The sequence below is a fragment of the Lagopus muta genome, chromosome 17 (assembly GCF_023343835.1).
Source record: "Lagopus muta isolate bLagMut1 chromosome 17, bLagMut1 primary, whole genome shotgun sequence".
NCBI lineage: Eukaryota > Metazoa > Chordata > Aves > Galliformes > Phasianidae > Lagopus > Lagopus muta.
Window position 1 is genome coordinate 12,157,689 of NC_064449.1, and position 20,201 is coordinate 12,177,889.

At 46.2% G+C, this 20,201-nt stretch overlaps 2 protein-coding genes across 2 annotated transcripts in view; both read right to left on the reverse strand.

Annotated features, from left to right (window-relative positions):
- The window catches only part of MAPK1 (mitogen-activated protein kinase 1), a 32,371-nt gene extending 29,431 nt beyond the window's left edge, over positions 1-2,940 (reverse strand). Inside the window, exon 1 of the mRNA XM_048964497.1 lies at positions 2,564-2,940. Within this exon, the coding sequence (XP_048820454.1) occupies positions 2,564-2,706 (143 nt within the window). The 5' untranslated portion in view covers positions 2,707-2,940. The remainder of the gene's footprint in view (positions 1-2,563) is intronic.
- A 38-nt stretch (positions 2,941-2,978) lies between these two features.
- The window catches only part of PPM1F (protein phosphatase, Mg2+/Mn2+ dependent 1F), a 51,919-nt gene continuing 34,696 nt past the window's right edge, over positions 2,979-20,201 (reverse strand). Inside the window, exons 8-9 of the transcript XR_007380400.1 lie at positions 13,601-13,762; positions 2,979-12,375 (exon numbers count right to left, since the gene is read on the reverse strand). The gene's annotated coding sequence lies outside the window, so the exon portion shown is untranslated. The remainder of the gene's footprint in view (positions 12,376-13,600; positions 13,763-20,201) is intronic.

Consider the following 20,201-nt stretch of genomic DNA (forward strand, 5'->3'; position numbering starts at 1 on the left):
CATTCGCCTTCATGATTTATATGCACAGTTTGCAGCAGTGATAACACTTCACATTTACATAACCGTGATGACAAGCAGAGTTCCAAGTAACAATACAAAACAGAAGCCTGTCATCACATTCCCATTAACCATTTCCTTCAAAAAACGACCTATTTTAGACTATCAGACAATCACCTTGCCAAATTAGCACCAACCACGTGGAGGGAGAACAACTCCTGCTGGAAATTTAGGGCTCAGTACAGTCATTGACTTTAAAGACACGCTGCCCACCAGCCCTGGTGAGGAAGGGGCAGCTTCCAGAGCCGTCACACTGCACCTGAGAGCTCTGCAGCTTCCAGCTGCAGCCAGTACTGGCTGACCCCAGGCCAATCCCCGCATTTGTTATTTCATGTCCTACAGTCCTGCTGAGGATTTCAGCTAGAACTCTGCATGGTGCTCATTCCCTGGTTCCACATGCAAGAAAAGTGAAAAACAAAAGTTTGGAAAGGGATGCTCACTTATCAACAACTTATTATATTCCTATATACTTATATACCCACTTATTAACCACTTAACTCCCAGCAAGACTTTTTTTTTTTTAAACATAAACTCTCTAATTCAATGTTGTGGAAACATAGCACTTATGAAAAATAAGGGAGTGAGGAATTCTAAGAGTTAAGTCATCCATTTTGCATATAAAAAGTCTTACAGCACAAGGCGTTTAGAGATAACCAGCACCTTCTGTCTCATACACATTAGCTGACGGCCTAAAGCCGTTAACGCTTGCCCTGCTGTCCTTTGTTAAGTGTACAAATCTGCATGGTTTTTGCAACAGCAAGAGCTGTCTCCACCTGCACCCCTGTGGCTTGCCCTCCGCCACCCCGCCCCGAAGGGAGATGCCCTGCACATCTTCGCTGCATTAGCAGTCAAAGCAAGACCAGAGACACGCAGAATCTGCATAAGCTCTACCTCGGCAGCTCAATAAGCACTGTTATTTAACCATAGTAGCGTGCTGCGCGCTACAACGCATTACAGTTGCTATGGCATTCAGCTGGAACATGTGCATCCAACACCTCCCTTGTCAAGCACACAGCATAAACTGAGACTTTGTTCCCTGCCATTTCACACCCATGGCAGAAGATAATAATTGCAGCACAATGCATCACATTCAGTATTTCACATTAACAGCTTTAGTGGAGAAAACAAAGGAGCCAGATGCACGTCTCAACTAAACTGGAGATTCATAGTTTTTTGTTAAGAAATATGGATAGCATTTAGAGCAGATATCATTTAATACGGTAAGCTTTAAAATAAAAGATAACATTCCAGTTACAGAGAGAAAACCCTTCAGTAACAGTAGGGAATGACACACCGTGCAGAGGGAAAGAAAAGGACCCGGTTTCCCCCGTCTGCTCCCAAGTACGGTGACGCCAAAAAAGGGCATCAGCTGCCACCGCACTGCGCCGTGCAATCTTTGCTCAGTGGTGAAATACTTAGCGTTAGAACAGCGGCTGTGCCACCACCTCCATCACCCCACCGACACGAGCTCCGTTCCCACGTACCTAAGTCACTCTGCAAGCACAAAGCAGCCTGCCGGAGCTGCCTGCGCTGCTTCAGCCGTCCCAGCTCAGATGATAAAAGCACACAATAACAAAGTCTGTAAGACGAGCTCTGGACTGGCCGTTGTTGTGACTCCCAGCACTAAACTAACAAGGTTATTTTTACACCATCACCGGGAGCTTCAGTTTGCGTATTGGAGCTTCTTCCCACAACAAAAAAGCGAAGGCCGCACCTCCAAGCTTTCTGGCAGACGTTCGTCCGCGAGCTCCCACCGACACACGGCACGGCCTCACCGCGGCGGGCCAGCACATCTCCGCAGGACGAAAAACCCGCCGATACACAGCGTGCAGCTGCAGGCAGCGAGGCGCCTTCGCTGAGAAACACGCCGCGGTTTACAGAAAATTAAAAGTCAGAGAGAGAAAGCAACGCCGCTACAACTCCCACCCCGTCACAGCCCGCGGGTGTCACACAGCGCCTCCGGTCAAACAACGCAGCGAAAAACAGCGGCAGCGCCGTAACGAGCCGGCAAACAAGGAGAGAAGTTTCCCACCCTAGGCCGAGTCCCATCAGCAGCGCGGCCCCAGCAGCGCCGCGCGGCCACCGCGCACCAGACGGGCAACGGCGGCACCGCGGCTCGGCCCGGCGCTGCTACAACAACGCCGACATCTCGCGATGGCTCTCCAGCGTTTTGCGGGTCGCGCACGGAGCTCCTTCGGGTCGCCGCTAGCCGAAGTAACGCGGCACGCGCGCGGATCGCCACCCTCCCGCCGCGCAGGGCCGAGCGGAGCCCCGCGGACACAGCGCCGGGCCCAGGCGGCAGGCGCCAGGTGAGCGCCGCACCACGGCACCGCGGAGGCGAAAAGGCAGAGCCGGGTGGGGGAAGCGGCGGCCCCCCAGGCCGGGAACGGCGGGACGCAGCGGGGGGGGCCGCCCCGGAGCCGCCCGGCCTTCCTTTCCCCTTCCCTTCCCCTCAGGCCGCGCGCGGGCCGCTCCCCGCGGCCGGGCGGGGAAGGGCGGCACTCACCACACCATGCCGTATGCGCCCTCGCCGATGTAGGACAGGTTGGTGTAGCGCGGCCCCACGTCGAACACCTGGCCTCGCACCATCTCCGGGCCTCCGGCGCCACCAGAGCTGCCCGCGGCCGCGGCCCCCGCCACCGCCGCCATGTTGTCCGTGCCGGGAACCGCGGCGACTGCGTGCGGGGAGGGCCAGGCGGGCGGAGGAAGGAGGGGGACAGGGAAGAGGGCGAGAGCAGGAAGAAGGCGGGCTCCACCCCGCCACACTCCGCAGCCCCGGGCGCCGGCTGCCGGGCCCCTCAGCGCCGTCGCCGCCGCGGCCGTTCTGAGAAGACGGAACCGCCACGCGCGCGCATCAACCGCGGCCGGGGAGGGGAGAGGAGGAGGGGTGGCGGCGTGAGGGGGGCGGATGGGCGGGGGCGGAGCTCGCGCCGGGAGGGGCGGAGCTTAGGACTGCGGCAACCGCAGCCGCCGGGGAAGGGGTGCGGCGCGCGGCGCGCAGGTCACGTGGTCGGGGTGTCACGTGGTGGGCGCGGCGGCACCGCGGGCCGCGCGGCGCCATTAGAGGCGTCAGGTGACGGCGGGGCAGGAAATGGAGCCCGCACCGGGCGGGGCTGCGGCGGGATCGGGTGGCGGCCCGAGGAGGGGCTGCGGACCCGGTACGAGGCTGCTGTGGCCTCAGAGCCGCTCCGCGCAGCGGGGCGGCTTTCCGCGGCGGAGTTCCGTCTTCCGCGCCTCCCGGAGCCGTTCCTCGGTTCGTGAGTTTGGCCGTTCGGCATCGGTTGCCCCGCGGGCCCTGCGGGGCTGCGACTCCTCCGGGCTTCGGCTGCCGCTGGGCTCTCCCCGCCGTCGCCCTGCAGGTTTCTCCCGGCCCTGCCTGGCTGTTCCGTTTTCGCGTGCTGCTCACAGAGCTGGCCGGGAGGACGTCGCGTCCTGCCTGCGTTTAGCAGCCGTGAGCCGTGCACATCGTGCTTCCCCGCGTGCTCTGCCTCGAAGCACTGCTTCATTTCTCTCAGGAAATTTGGACAGCAGTCAATGGGAATAATTGCTGAAATTTCCTGAAACTAAGTCCAACGTGATTTCCATGGCTCTCCACTCCGAAAATGAATGATAGTTACAGTTCTGGTTACTTCAGTAAATCTGCCCTGGGCAAACTCAGAACCAACGATTGCTGGGAAACCGGCTTAAACAGAGCCTGCAGGAGCGACACTGAATCGAAGCTGCCGCATCTGGATGACATTCCTGCCTGCGCTGAGGTGTGGCAGAACAGAAAAGGAAACCAAGCGCCAGGAAGTGTGGGAGATCCCTCAACTCCTGTGAATGCTGCAGTCCCATATGTGTTTAATCCAGTTAGAGCCAAACGAGAGGTCAGAAGGCTATGGTGTGCTTTGCCAACCATCTCTCTTGTGACAGAAGGCCATGTAAGCCTTTCAGTGAAGCAGTACAGTTATTGAATTCAGCAGGACAATACAAATGTTACCAACTGCTTTTCAGCCCCTTTAAATACACTGCAATTACCCACACTTGCTGTGTCTTCTACTTTAGCGAGGTGACATTAAAGTATCAATTCTAGAAAGAATGTAAATGAGTTTTAAGGACATTATTAGTTTGATGGTCAAAATATTGGGTTATATTGGGGACACTGATATCACGAAATGATAGCAGATAATGAAAAGCAGAGAGGAAAGAATGTTTCCATGCATCCGGTAGAAATAAAACCAGCAATGAGAAGATTCTTCCAGACAGAAGCGCGGCCTTGTGTTTGAAGGCTGTATTAGGAAACGGTAAGCCTTACCGTAGGAGAGGTTAAACGTGCCGCGGTTTGGACATACTATGAGAGCCCCACTGCTCCTGGGAACAGCATAATCAGGCTTAGAAAAAGAACAGCACACAGCTGCCCTACAATGTTGGTTATTGGAGATTTCATTTTTTTCTGCTAAAGTTAAAACTACCTCTCCTGAAATCATCACCACTTTAGTTGCATTATTTGTGTGGGGACATTGGAGGCACAGCTCTGCTGGCATCTGCTGCAGAAGCACATAGTTTGTGTTCACAGTACTTTGGGGTGACCCTGACCCACCCATCATCCAAACCAAACACAGACATTCAGTGCAGAAAGCAATTTTCCCAGCGTTATTTAAAGAGACTTCAAGCCTCTGCGTGGAGGAAAAGAAAAAGAACTAAGACATGTAAGGCGTTTTATAAAGATGTATTTTAACTTCTAAGGCAGTCAGGAACCATGGTGATGAATGTGACACAAACTTAAATTGCTCAGATATGAGCTCTGATCCGCTGGGAACCATCCTAAGATTCATAAAGAGCATCAGATGCTAATAACTTCTAGTCTGAACCTACCTGGGCCCGATTTAACCAGTGACATATAGCTGAAAGCCCACGGGGCAGATTTTCATTTAAATGTCATCCGCTGCTTCAGCAATGTAAAGTGACCTCAATGTAAATGAGAATCTCTGTAATTTTATGCCGTTGGGAAGTTAAAAGCAGTATCTTGCCCAAAGAGCAGGGCAGTTTGATGCCAAAACGAACTCACTTTTTTTTGCCCCCAGTATTTGTTTCTTCCCTGCTCAGCATTCTGACTGACTTTACAGGAAGCTTATGGTGGTTTATAGATTATGGACTTAAAAGTGGTAAACAGATAGCTATATTTGTTTTGAACATGCCACAGAGAGCAAGAACATTTATTAGCTGCAGAACTACATTGTCCGTAACAACCTTGATCTCACACTGCATATCGTTCTGCCACTGTCACATTGTCACTGTTGTAGGGGATGTAGTGTCACGTTCTTGTCAGATCTGATGTCCACAAATAGGATACAGCTTGAAAGCCTAGGTGCAATTTCAAGTCCTTTTAACACTCTTCATTTCTATAAAAGTAATTTACAGTTATTTTCTAAATATTCTAGAAGGAATCAATTTTACAGCAACCTTAAAATCTTATAAAACTCTATCAATTTTAATTAACGTACTGACATTTTGCTGCTATGTAAGATTAAGTTGCTTTTATTTCTCAGCTGCAGTTGCAGCAGTATCCAGGCACCGTCCCGCACTTCAGGAATGGAAATTTCCCAGCTCCAAAGCACACTCCGTCTCAGTTGGCTGCAGTAAAACCGAGTGATTTCTATATTGTTGTGTGCTTCACTTGTCCTCACTTATCTGGAGCTTGTACCTTTTGAAAACCAGCTTCTCCTCATCAGCTAGCTTCACTTTGTTCAAGACTTCAAATTCTGTAAACAAGCTGTGGATGATGCAAATACTGAACCAAAGTTGTCCTACAGGAGTGACAAAACACATGCAGTCAGTGTTTGCACAGACTTACAAGGATGTCGCTGCAATCACAGTTTGCATGTGCCAAAGCTCCATGCACCAAAAGGCTATTGAGATTTTGCAGAACAGACTTAGTGTGTAATATCAGCCTCCTGATCACTGTTTCTGATATCATCCGTTGCTAGACAAATACATGAACGTACAAATCAGGCAGTAAGATCATTACAAAACCTCACAAGGCTCACGATTTACAAATACTTAAATACGCCGTCTGTTTCCCCCACTCACCCTCAGTTCAGCTTCATGCCGGACAAGGCATGCCTCCAATAAAGGCAGAAGTTAGAGCATGTAGACACAGGATTATTGGGGTTTTGTGTGGTTTTATTGCAGCAATTTCATTTTCATTCTTTCTTGCTCATAGTTAAGAAATCAAGGGAGCACACGTGATGAAGAGGTTGACTGATGTGAGGATAGAGGAGAAAGCATCAGTCCTGATATTAGCCCAGTTGCATCTGCACTTGGGGCAGACACAGAAGCACCTTCACTGAGAACCAGTCTGGGAAATGACACCAAACCTTCAAAACAGAGCCCCTAGAACTTCATTTCAGGTGATGTTCTTACCACTCATTTTGGTTTATAACAACCACACACACAGTGATTTTGTGGTGGCACAAGTGTAATTCCCCACTGTCTGCTCCTGTTGCACATAGCACTGGCTGAACAAGGCATAGGAAACTGTGCCAATGGGATTCTGAGATGCTGATATAAAAGCTACCAGGACTCAGAACACAGACAACACTGGTACATCACACAACAAGAGCATGGAGCCTTTATGAGACAGCTTGGAGGCCTCAGCACCATTATTCTGATTATAAAGTTTCCACTTATGAACAGACACTCTTAGCTTTCCCATTGCTGCTCTTGGCAGACAACAAGAGCTGACTGGAAATGAACAGCTATTTCCCTGCACGAGTCAGAGCCCAGCCTGCTGGCACAGTGGCAGAAGAGGCACTGCCCCAGGTTTGGGGCTGAGAGGTGCTGCAGTACCTGCAGGGCAATCTGCATCGCTGCTCTCCACGCAGCACTGTGCTGCAGGAAAGGAAAGCCTCTTCTCTTGTGCTTTGTTCAATCCACTGATCAGAGCACCCAAAGAGTCTGTACTGCATAACTTTCAAGGTGGGATATAAGTTGCAGACGTCGGTTCCCGATCTAGCAAATCAACATTCATTTTTAAGACAATTGGCTCTTCTGCAGCTTTGCATGTCTATGGCAGAAACGAGCTGTGCAGACAGGAGAGATTTCTTGAAGGAATTGGTGTTGCAGTATTTTGAAAAAAAAGCCAAGCTGTTGGAATATGTGTTGCATTACATGGGCAACGCAATACCTTGGAGTGCTTCCTGTTTACACCACACCACATCATACAATTTGCAAGCATTTGTTAATAAACACTCCTAAGGAAGGAATTAATAATATCCAAATATAAACCCCCTGTGGCATCTGTTGCTGTAGATGGAAAGTTTTCATGATAGTATCAGGGGACTGAGATCAGCAGCTTTTGAGGCCCAATCCACACCCCACTGAAATCCACACCACATCTCTCACAGGGTCATTGGATCCCTGGCATACTTTTTTTTTTTCCTGTAAATATATAAATAGCAATTAATTTGAACAAATTTTTACTCTCAATTTGTCATTTTTGCAAACATAGGAATACAAAGCATGAACTTCTGCAGAAATGCAGTTCAGAGCCTGACATGATGGCAAAAGTACAGCCTGCTCCTAAGAACAATAATCTGCAAGTGCCCAATGATCAGAACAGTGTTGCCTTGCTGCGTGAGCTTTCTCACAGGACAGCTCAGTCCAGCTCTTTTGGGTGAGTTAACCCAGCCTGACAAGGCAGAGCTGCAGAACAGAAGAGTGCACATTTTTCAACACCAGCAACCTTTCTGGTGCAACTTGCACCCGCAGCAGATAAGATCTTTGGCAAGGAAATACAAATTGCAGACTGGTTTAGGATGTTCTTGCAATATGGCTAGAACTTAGCCTGTGACTGACAGGAATGTGGGGTAGGGGCCAAACACAAGTTGTCTGCTACATCCATAAGGGAGTGAGCACTGTGTTAGGTAGCTGTACAACTGTGCAGAAGACAGCTCGTGTGCCTCAAGGGGCTTCACCACTGAAGGAAGCTCGTTAAGTTCAGAGCAGATTATAGATCTTTGTTCAAGCTTCCTGGGACAAATGAGAACGTCTGAACGGCAGTTTCATGTGGTAACCTTGCTGCCTGGAAACTCACGATGGGTAATAATTACATATAATTCTTACTTCTTTAAATAGCTCTGTTCAGACCAAGAGAAAGGCTGAACCTCAGAAGGATGTTCCCTCCAGCCACCAGCACTAGATCTAGCTAAATTTCATGTAATTAAGACATTTATAGCGTTTTAACAACAGGAGAATTATCTGCTCCCATTACCGTTGTCTTACCTGACATCAGCAGTTATTACTTGAGATATGTGGAGCCCCATGATAAGGTGCCTTCCATAAGTGCAATACAGCCATTGCAATCACGTGCTACATTATCTTACTACGTTACTGAGCCTATGGGTCTTGTACAGGTGACACAGAATTGTGGGGATCCACCAGTGCCCTTCATCTCTACCAACATTTTGATATGATGTCTCATTTCCCACTGTCATTAACAGAACCAAAGTGAACCTTTGGCCTAGGAATCTTTTGACAAAAAGACCAGCAGCAATGAAAAGTATTTCTGATTATTTGACAATAAGGGCTGCTTAAAAGAAAAAGGAAAAAAAAAAAAAAAGAAAAGGAAAAAAAGGAAGAAGAAGGAAAGGGAAAAAGAGAGAGCAGGAGAGAATGCTGCTCTTGGAAGGACATGGCAAAACATCTGTAGGATGACACTCTGCATCTGATTTTGAAGGTACAATTAATGGAAGTGGAGAAAGACTAAGGGATTGTGCTCTGCCAAGCAGTATGTGCAGGAAAGCAGACAGCAGATGCCCTGACACTTTGGCCTATGCCTCTCACACCAGACTGCAACAAAGTGTGTGTGGATATTGTAATTCATCTATTAATTGCTTGGGTTTATGAATCTGGGGAGCCCATATGCTGCAGCAAGAAATGTGTGTTCATTAGCACACTAGTTCTGCCAGCCTTCCTGCAGAGAGGCAGAGTACCCCCTTCTACAGCAAATGGATTAAAAGGGAGCAGTGCACCACTCTCGTGTCCCATTTACCTTTGTGAAGTGCAGCTGGATGCACGCCAGCATGCAGATACATTTCCATCATGAACTCTGAACAGCTAATATCATTGCTTGTCTCAGATAATAAAAATCCAGCTGCTGTCCTCTTGTCAAAACCCAATTTGGACCAATGCATGCCTAAGTAAGGGAGATGTACAGGACTCTTCCTTCAGGAACCGCTACCTGGATACATTAGCATAACCCTTTAAGAGCTAGATTGGCAAAATGGGACCATTGCTCTGTATTCCAGTGTTTTCTCAGTGCTTGTTGTAGCAGCTTTCTGCAGTCGCTTTGAGTGCATCCTCTTTCCTCCTCAGTTCTTCCACTACTCTTACCCATGGCAAGATCCTCCTGGGCTCCTGCAGTCCTGCAGCAATTCGCTCCCTCCTCTGCCGTGCACACTGCCACCGCCAGCTCCCTTCACCTGTCCAGGCATCCTTCTTAATCACTCCGTATTCAGGGCATCCTCCTCTGAGGGAAGGCACCACCTAGGAGATGAAGAGGAAGGTTAAGGGTAGGGTAGCAGCAAGACATCCTCCAGCACACCCCAAATCTGCAGCAAAAATCTGATATCCATACCTCTCCCTACCACTGCAGCTCCAGTTTTGACTCTCGCAAGAGTCTGCCCCTCCTCCCTTCCGTGGCTGATAGCTTCACTATTTTTTTGCTGAATTCATTTTCTTAAATTTATTGAGCTGCATATACTCATCAAAGGGTCAGACAAGCACCAGACCTGCACCAAAAGAGAGCAGTAGGGCTGTCCTTTTTGATACTCGCAATTCATTGGGTTTGGCTCAGCTGCCATGTGATAGCACTCTTGAGTCTCGCTTTGCCTCTGAAGCAGGGAAATTTGGCTCCCCTGCTGAGAAGCCTTCAGACACCTCTGTTGGCTTTACCATCCTTTGATGCTCTTTTCTCCTTTCTGGCCAAAACACAGGAAACAGTCATCAGGAGAGCAGTTGTGTAAGTGCCTCCCTTACCACCTCCCTTCTGCTCATCTTCCTCTCCTTTTTCTGCCTTTTACCTCTCCCAAAACCTTTCTGTTGCAGCTATGAACACCTAGAAATGTACATGCAAAAACACGAGCATGCTGCACAAGTCAGGCAGACAAATGTAGGCCTCTTTCCTAAGGGCAAGCATTCAAAACCCCCCCGAGAAAATGCATTACACAATCCACAAGACACGCACATTACTCACCAAAACGACCATGGGTATCTGATTTCTGCAGCTTGTTTCTTTCCAATATCGTACCAGTGTATCAAAGCTGGGGCCTCGCAACAATCACGTGTGTATAAAGCGAAAGCCAGCGGACTGGATTTTTTTGTGTAGCTGTACACAGATGTACAGCAGTGATCAGAGGCAGTCCTACTGTAAAGCACAGAACTATCTTGGTGTTTGTTTTGCAATGTGCTACGATCATTTGTGTTGTTGAATTGATAAAAGTAACAAGCTAAGAGATTTTCAATTGGAATCCATTGCTGTCATTCATAGCTCCATTCTTATTCCACACACATTAGGAAGTGCACATTATCTTATAAATCAAGACATAAGAAACAAATAAATGTCTTTATATCGTAAGAAAAAAAAAACACCTTATAGAAATACTGTAGAAACATTCACATCCCCCATTTCTGTCTTTTACAAAGGGCTGGCTGTGTCTCATTATTATCAAGTGAAAAGTAAACAGATGTAATTTCATCAGTTCTGTCTTTCATTGATTTGCATCAGCAATGAGACAAAGGCAAAGGCAGAATAGAAAACAGCAGCTTTGTACTAAAAATTTGAATGCACAAAATACTTCTTTCTCCAGCTGTCAAACATTAAAAAACGCGATGCGTACCAGTAATAATAAAACTGTCAAACAATCGACCACAATGGGAATCACAATGCTTCATTAAAAGCTCTGAAGCAGAGTAGAAAAGCTTCCAGCCATTTGTTAAACAGAACTAAATGCTGAGATACTTTCAGAAGCATCAGAAGAGGCTTTCATCTGCGCTCACCAGCCAGATAAACATCTCCTTGCCTGGCTCAGTCTGGTCTCGGATCTTGCACCGATTCAGCAGTAACAGCTGTGCACCATTTGCTCTCCTGGGACTGGGGCATCTCTCAGTAAAACGGGAGATTAACATCCCTCCCAGCGATCGGGTCTTCATTCCATGCGGTGCAGGGAGATAATCGGTAATTTGTATTTACATGTGTAATTAGGTAGCATTTAGAGAACCTACCCTATTTGTTCAGCTGACAGGCGATGTTGCTATAAGGAATTTCAGCAGACAGGATATTTATAGGTCCTTTATCTCTATGTACAATCAGAACTAAAATGTCAAACAATACCCTGAATGAAGGGTTGTTTCAGTTCAACTCTTCTCCATTGTTGCTTTTCTCTTTTTTTTCTTCCCTGTCTGGTTACTGCTTAAAACTTGGCAGCAAGAGGAATAAAAGGGAACGTGAGTCACACTAACAACTTCATTTGCTGTAAGAGACCTCAGTAATTGCTCTAACCCAAGAAGGCTACCCCTCCTCTCTTTCTCTTCCTCCATCCTTAGATAGACAGGCCATATTTGTAAGGTGAGCAGCCCCGCTAATCTCAGAGGTCACACCATCACTTATGAAGTAGCCAGGCCTCCTTCTGTTCACTTTTCATGTTCTGGATTCAAGTTAACCCATCACAAGAACTTAAAGGAGCCTCAGTTTAAGGGTCAGCTTCCTGCCACAGATTTCTCATGAACCTAATAGCCGGGGTTTCCGAAGGAGCCGCAGCTCAGACCCAGCAGGGCTCAAGTGGCTGCTCCCATGACGTGCTCCGGTCTGGCAGCCAGCGCGACAGCTTCAACATAAAGCACTGGCGAGTGGAACAATTGTTGTCTTTCCTCTTCTGTATGAGGTGGGGCAGGAGGCAGAAGAATAAGCACAGATGCTTATGCAGCACTCTACCAAAATATATTTTCATTTTTAATTACATAATCAACATAATGAGAGTGGCATTCGTAGTGAGGGGGCGGAACAGATGGCAAAGACTTCGTTTTCAGCAAGACGTTAATCAACAACAGCTCTGGTTTCTGCTAGAAAAAGGGCTGCTCTGCTCTAGCAGGGTTAAGATGGGTGCTTACAACGTAGTACAAAACTCAGTTTCCACACACAGAAATTGTTTGGAATCGTTGAGATTTGTGAGGCACTGTACAAGACAGCAACACCCTACCTGGACAGGCTTATTAGAATCCAACACAAGCTTGGGTCCTCGCAGTAGTTTGGGATTCTCTTGGCAAATACTTCTGCGCATTCTGTAGACATAAATGCAAAAAGGAGGAAGTGTTAATATGACCAAGTGGCAGTGCTTCGTGCAACGTCAGGTGAGGATTTTCTAGCATACAGCAGCTTCACAGAGATACAGCCACAGCTTCCTCAGCTATTTTACATGGAGTTTTCTTTTTTCCCCTTTTCTACATAACTAACTTAGCATCTTAGCACACTGAAGCAGCTGAGTTGGAACGAGCTATCCCAAAGGGGGCTGAAGCAGAAAGTAGTTTAGAAAGACGTTTATTAAAACCACAGGCAGAGAACACATCACGCAGACACAATGGACAGCGAAACAAGACATGCAGCCGAAAAGTCTAGCCTCTATTTTTCTGTCTGATGATGTGGCTGGACAGCCACGCACATCGAACAGCAGCACATCGAACAGCCCACAGATGCTCAGCTCTTCCCTTCCTACGCTGCTAGGTGACACAAGACTGCTTTTTCCTGCTTTGTATTCTCCATCAGAAGCTCTCCGGAGTCACATGCCCGAGGCCGTGGGCCACATTCCTGCGGGGATTACGGCTGCCCCAGCAGGAGAAAGGGAAGAGATGTGGGCCAGCAGGGATGGGCAGGCAGCTCAGGGGGAGGAGCCGTGTTGTAAAGTGCACTGCGATGAGCACAGGCTGGGAGAGCTGTGCTGCAGTGAAGGGAGAGGGGAAGCCACACACTATAATAGTGTTATATAACATAGGACAGCAGGGCATCTAGATTCATCCTCCGTACAGCTTGGAAACGAACCCATTATTCCCACATCTCAACAGTCATCCCTGTATTGGTGCTGCCAGCAAATATCTAAGAGCTGGCAAGAAACATCACTGCCCATTCTAGTGATGTGTACATTTAGAAAGGAAGCTTTTCCATTCCTCCCACTTACTGTGTGCAGGCAGTAGAGTTGTAGGGCTATGCTGTAAGATAAAAATCACACCCCTGCCCATTACCCAGGAGGAGTGAATGATATAATCACAGATGATGTTTCCCCACCACCCCCAGTGTGTGCGTTAAAAACATAGCTGGGTCAAGTTAAAAACTACATTAAAGGAATATTTCAATTATAAAGTCAAATACTAAAATATAAGTCTTAACTATGAATGCCTGTCCTCCCTTCCAGCAGCTAATTTTATCCTAAATATCAGATCAGACTCCCATACCATATTGCTGTCAGCCATCACAAGGTGCATCCTTGCGTTGTTATGGCTGAGCAGAACTAACCTGCAGAATCATGCAAGTCCAGGGTCTTCATCAGTTCGTGTTGGGTTAATCCAGAAATAGGCAGCAGACAGGAACTCAGTTTCTTGGATACATCAGATGGCAGGCAGAGATTCTTTGCAGGACATTTTTTAGGAGAAGTGCCATGCATCACCAAAACTGTGCCTAGGAGGTGCAAAGTAGTATAAAGGAAAGAACACAAAACGCTATTTTCTGCATAGCTTGTCCTCATTTGTAGGGCTTACGAAGGAGATGGGAGAATCAATAGAACTGCATTTGTACTTACAGCTACTTTACTGGGGAGGGGAGAAGTGACTACAAACCCGTTGCAGAAAATACCTTTAAGAAAATAAAATCAGTGCAACAAGAAAATAACTCTTCAAGGAATTAAAAAAAAAAAAAAGAAAGAAAAACAATCAACAGATGCACAGACAAGCATTGACTTCAGTGGAGCTGCAAGGCTGAATTTGGCTTGAATTCTGCAAAGTACTTTCAAAGCAGGAGCATACTGCATACAAATGAGACTTAAATAATTCGCATCATTAGCAGAGCTCCAAGCAGCTCATCTGGACTTTGAAAAAGTGACAGCAAATGTACATTTTTTGAATAGCATTATGGACAGTCATTAACCAGCATTAAGACATCTACTCTATTGACACTCAGTGCTGCAATTAGAGCCCCATCCTCCATCCCAGGTTATTTTCCTTATTGATTTTTTGATTTCGTGTAGACAAGTTTTTGAGTACACAGAGGTCAGCAAGTCATGTAAGAGCACCCATTAAAGAGCACATGATTAACTCTTATTTACATTGCATCTTTTAATTTAGGCTTCTAAAAAAGCAGTCCTGTTTGTGTGGTGTAGATATCACAGGCAATTTAAACTCTAACGAATGTCACAGAAATAAGGACACCGGTAGGTAAAATGGGTTTATCCAGGATGACACAGAAGGACACAGTGTAACAGAAAGAGATTAAAGGTTCCCGGATGCTGTTTCCTGGTTTAACCATCTCATTTGAATAGCCTCAAGCACAGCTACTGTAGGCCTGAAATAAACTACAGCCTCATACCACACCTTAAATGCCAGAAGCTGAAGGGATGGCACAGAATAGGGCAGGTGAAGAATGCGAATTGTGCAGAGCCAAAGGTACAGTACAGTTTCATGTGGATGAAGGTATTCAGCTGCTTGAGCTGCAGGAGATGAGTTACAGAATACTGAGAGCTAAATCCATACCGCCAAGTGCACAGAGGGAGGCAGGGGCAGGCAGCAGCCTACAGGCAGTTAAAGGGAAGCTGGAAGGAATCCCTAATGAAGGCAGGAATCATTCTGAGTGACTCAGAAAATTGGCATTCACAAAGAGAACTGAGAATGGGCAAAAACAAATAGAGATGCAAGCGAGACCCAAAGGCCAAATCCCTTTCAATAGCCCAAACACTGATATAATGTGAGCAACCAAACAACAAGTCCTTGTGCAAACCTCTCCCAGCTGCTTCCTGCACACCAGCCTCTCTTGGTGGCAACGACGGCTGCAAGCAGCTTCCACTGCACCGGATGGAGCTATGCAGGCTGCGGCCACACTGACACCATCCTCCTCACTAAACTCAGCCCCGGTGGTTCCCCTCCCACCCCAGGGCTCTGGTTTGCCCACGGCATCTCAACCAGCACACTGCACAACCTCACAAACGTCCCAGGAGCCCCCAGAAGGTCAGCTTTGCTCTCAGCAGCTGCCAGCTTTTGCGCGCCGCAGGCACACACACACACACACACACCGGTCCTGACAGATTCCAAGTCCCAGGAGTTTTACTTATAGCTGGATTTATGCAAGCCAACTTCAGGTCCTGCCACTATCAGCCTGAAATGTATGCAGGCAGCATTTAACTACTACTGTTGAACAGTTAGTTCTGCAAGTTTTACAGTGAAGACCAAACTACAGATTAGTTTCCATTTTTTATATGAATATAAATGCGATGGCTTTTTGCCTCTCTTTATTAATATTTCATTAAAGAGTAGTCAAAGAAATTACAGTTAGATGTATTGGAACTGAGGTCAGTAAGACTGAAGAACAGGAAGGGCTTCCTGACAAGTGGGATCTATTAGTCAACAGAGAAGTTTCCCAAAGGAGATGATGGGAGGACAAGAAGTGCTTTAGCAGAGCCAACATTAAGTGCTCCGAGCGATGCAGCCAACTCCTAGAGGACTGCCATGAGACACACTGCCTTCAGCAAGGGAGGGTGGCTGCCATTAGCCTGCTAATGCACATCCTGGTTTGGTCTATTACTATTTGGGAACCAGCTCATTGACTTAAAATTTCATTAACAAGAAAATACTAGAAAGACAGTTTTCTGAGGGGAAAGGCGAGCCTTTGCAAAATATCATTACAAGAAGTGAGGAGGGAAGAAATGAACAGCTTTCATAAGTACTTCTGCCGGGATTTATCCAGCCACCTTTCCTTAAACTACTTAAAAGATGCAAAATTGCTGGATCCTCTCTTTCTTGCTCTGCAAAAGCTAGCCAGTTTCTCATCTCTATCTAGCACTACCAAATACATAAATGAACAAATAATTAACTGCTAGAAGTTACAAAGAGGTTTAAGACCAAGAGTACAGATCCCTAATTCCTACACTTCAGAAAGCAGACAAAACTAGAATACAAAACAGAGATGCTACAATTAAGACAGAAACAACCTTTTCAGTGCTAAAATGAGAAAGAACATAGTGCAAAAATAAATTCAGATGAAATTATTCTTCAAAGCTTTTAATGTCAATCCAAAAATAAGAACATAAATGCTCTCCTCAAGATCCCCTGGTATTTACACACTGCCCTGTGTAGCAGGAAGGCTGCAAACTTCCACACACTCTGTATTCAGACTTTAAATGTAACCTTAATAGTAAATGTCCAAGATTGGATGTTTATCTTGGTATCTTTTTATCAGTCAAGGCATTCAGTCTTTGATTGCAGTAAAAGAAAGGTCCTTCCATGTAGGATGCAACATTTCTAACATTTTGGAGAAGAAAGTCCTCTGAAAGATGGAACAGAGAGAAGAAGAAAGGATCCACTTTTATTTTATAAGCAGGCTCACCAATACCACAACAAAGCCTGACGACACTGCTGAATGCGACCTTCGCCTCAACTGCATTTCATTTCTTCAGAAATGTGAGATTTCACCTGGCTGCCATTACACAAAGGAATACTTTGCAGAGCCACCTCAGCATCTAATTCTTTCTCCCGTCCCAAGTCCCTTGGTACTGGGGGCTCAACGGGGGTGGTGCAAAAGAAGCAGCGCCCCCCAGAAGCTTTGGAGAGCCAGAGTAAGGACATGGTACCTTTAAAGCCCCGCGGCATTTGGACAGCTTGGTTTGCCAGGGCAAACTCTTGATGGTCATCCAGGCTTCACCTCCTGCCGGTCATTCCAGCTGCTGGAACAGCTGTGTGGAATCAGAAGCATCAACAGAAAGCAATTAGGTGAAACCTCTGATGTCAGCGGCCCAACTTGTGTCACCTGTGTCTGTACGTAACCCAACAATTAGATCCATCATTAGCAGCTTGGCTTAATTGCAACTTAGAACTTCTTCAAGCACAGACTTTGCACAAGATTTTTAAATTACTGTAATTAATTATACAGAAAGCTTGAAGTGTCTTCTGTTCCATTGTTGCGCTGTTGTTTTTCTTTCCCTATGCTGACACCAGAACTTGCTTTTGTATTCAACTAAAAGAAAGGTCTCTTAGATAGGCTGATAAGCACACACACACAGATATCTTTTATATTTCATATAAGGAGAAACACAATGACTTTTTTTTTTAAAATCTCATCTAAGAGATGCAAAGAAGAACATTATTCTAACACACTGTTGTTTCACCCCACCCCCTGTGCGAATTACCTCTCTCCTGGCTTTTTGCACTCTCCCCAGATTACTGCTGTTGGCCATGGTGCAGGACAGGCTGCATCCCAGCCTGAACCAACTACTTGAATTTTAGCCAGCAAGGAAACAAAACACAGAATTGGTGTCAGAATCACTGCAACTTCTGAAAAGATGTGCAGTTGGAAAGAAGGCGTTACAATGCAAAGAACTTTTTTCCGGCTCAGCTTTCCAGCGGTATCTGCAATACGATGGGAATGACACGGCGCGCCGCGGGCTCCCTCGCGCAGCTCCCGGTGCTGAGCAGCGTCACGTATCTTCTATGCCCCTTGTTTCGCAATGGCCAAAGGAAAGAGTGAGCCCTCTAGAGGCAGAAACACAAAGCCCTGGAAGGGCGCTCAGATACCAGCAGGTCACCAGACGGGTCTACATCACTCACGAGGACTCCAAAACCACAGATTTGTGCAGAAAAGCCAGGCTGGACAGGAGAAGATTACAAGCTATTTCCTGGAAGTGCTTACTCTACAGCCCAGAATGCGTGGAAAGTCAAGGTTGTTTTTTTTCCTTACTGTTTGAGCAATCTTTTTCAGAGTATACAGGACATCCACCAAACTGAAAATTCAAGTACTGTAGCTAGGCTGGCCCACCACAGCATAGTTAGGATTTTTCTTCTAGGCTACACAAAATACTTGTTTTTGCCTTATTATATGCCTCGAGCACACAATGAACTCTTTCATACATACAGCAAGCAGGTTTGCATTTGTCAAGGCATGTTCAAAATATTTCTTTCAAAGAGCTGCTTCTGAGTGCCTGATAACAGCTGCAGATTTAAATATTTTCTTATTCTAATGAGAACTTAAGATTCTTTCCAAACAGCTCAACATAGTAACGGGAGAATGTGGCAAACACAAACTACAGAACTTTTAAGCTGGAGCTAAAAAGTATTAAAAGGCATCTGCCAAGACCTTAGGAGCTAAGGCCCTGCCCAACCTGTCCACCTCCCACCAATATTCCCCACTAACCCACATTCCTCAGTACAACATCTAAACGTTTCCTGAACACCTCCAGGGATGGTGACTCCACACTCCCTGCGCAGCCCATTGCAGCACCTGACCTCTCTTTTGGAGAAGTTCTTCCAACTTCCAGCCTGAATCTCCCCTGGCACAACTGGAGGCCATTCCCTCTCATCTCATCACTAATTACATGGGAGAAGAGGCCAGCCCCCACCTCACCACAACCTCCCTTCAGGTAGTTGTAGGGTGATAAGATCTTGATCCAGATGCAGGGAAATTTTTGTCTGGTGCTTGACTATGAATAGAAATGTAGAATCTCCTGCCTTCCTTCAGGAAATCCCACATCTCTTCAAGTTCTTCTAGGCTCTGATGAAACACTGTTGCTCATTCTGCTTCCCAGGGGTAGGGAACAGGCAATTCCAGACTGATCTGGTAGAGCTGAAGAATTGATTTCTGCTTAGCAAATCCCAGTAATGTTTCCTAAAGAACCAAGATGACAGTCAGTACTAGTGAAGGTCAGCTGATCTGCTCTGCAAAGAGTGAGTAGTTCTCATTTGTAACAACTGGGCTCCAATAGAGGCTGGTATGGTAACATCTGCCCCATCAACACCGTTTCTTCAGTACTTCCTACAGCCTGGAAAACGAGCTGCAGGAGGCTTTTCTGCAATTGACTGCAGAGAAACATACATTAAATGGGAATGGTTAAAAGGGACATAATCACTATTGCTTGGTCAAACAGCTGGTGGGGATAATGCTTCTGTGTCATGAGATGTATATGTAGATGCATTGAATCTCAATTGACATCCAAGTTTAACTTACTATAGCTTTAAATCACAGTTTTACATTCATTTTCATGGGCTCATTGGTTGTTTTGTATTAAAATCCACCAGCAGTGGAGTACTGTGGAAAATGGTATTCCAGAGCAGAGGGTTGGCTATGAGCTCCATTTTGAACACACGATCTATTGGAGATACTACTTCTCTGAGACTATTACAAGGTGCATTTTCACAGGCATTCTTACTAAGAAAATAATTTAAAAAAAATAGAAACCCAACATTCAGAACCACGAAATGGAAGGTGTTTTCAGGAGATCTAAGGTTTGATCTGAAGTATGTTCAAGCATGCCCACAGCACTTCAAACAGAATCTACTCAATACTTACTTTTGTATTTCAAGAAGTACCTTATCTGCTGCTTTGCTCTGATACAGCATCCTGGTCTCTCACTAGACTTCATTTTCCTTCTTTACTAAGACAAATACAATTGCATTTAGGCAAACTGCCTAAAAGGCTGCATACTTCAGATTCCCATGAGTTGTTTCAGATTAGCAAGTGTTATCACTGTCCTGCTGTCCTTACATCTTCCTTTCCTGAGGAAATGAAAACCAGCTCTTCAGAAACCATAACAGATTATATAGCTCCAAGCTGTTCTTATATTTGGGAAGTTATCTTGGTACTGTAGTAAGTTAATCCTACATGCTTTCAGATAATTTCTTTAACAAGTAGACAAGCAACAAACTGTTACTTTCTCTTCTGAAACGGGTTTTCTGATCCTCATCCCATTACTGTAGGACATTAGGTAGTAAGCCAAACTTACCTCGCACTACTACTGTTGTTAGCTGCTAAGAAAAACAAAAGAAAAACAAAAGAAAAGAGACCAACAAATTAAGGTACACAGGTGATTTCTACGATGGCTTTAGTAGCATCATGTTTTCAAGCAAGCATCCTCTGTGATCCT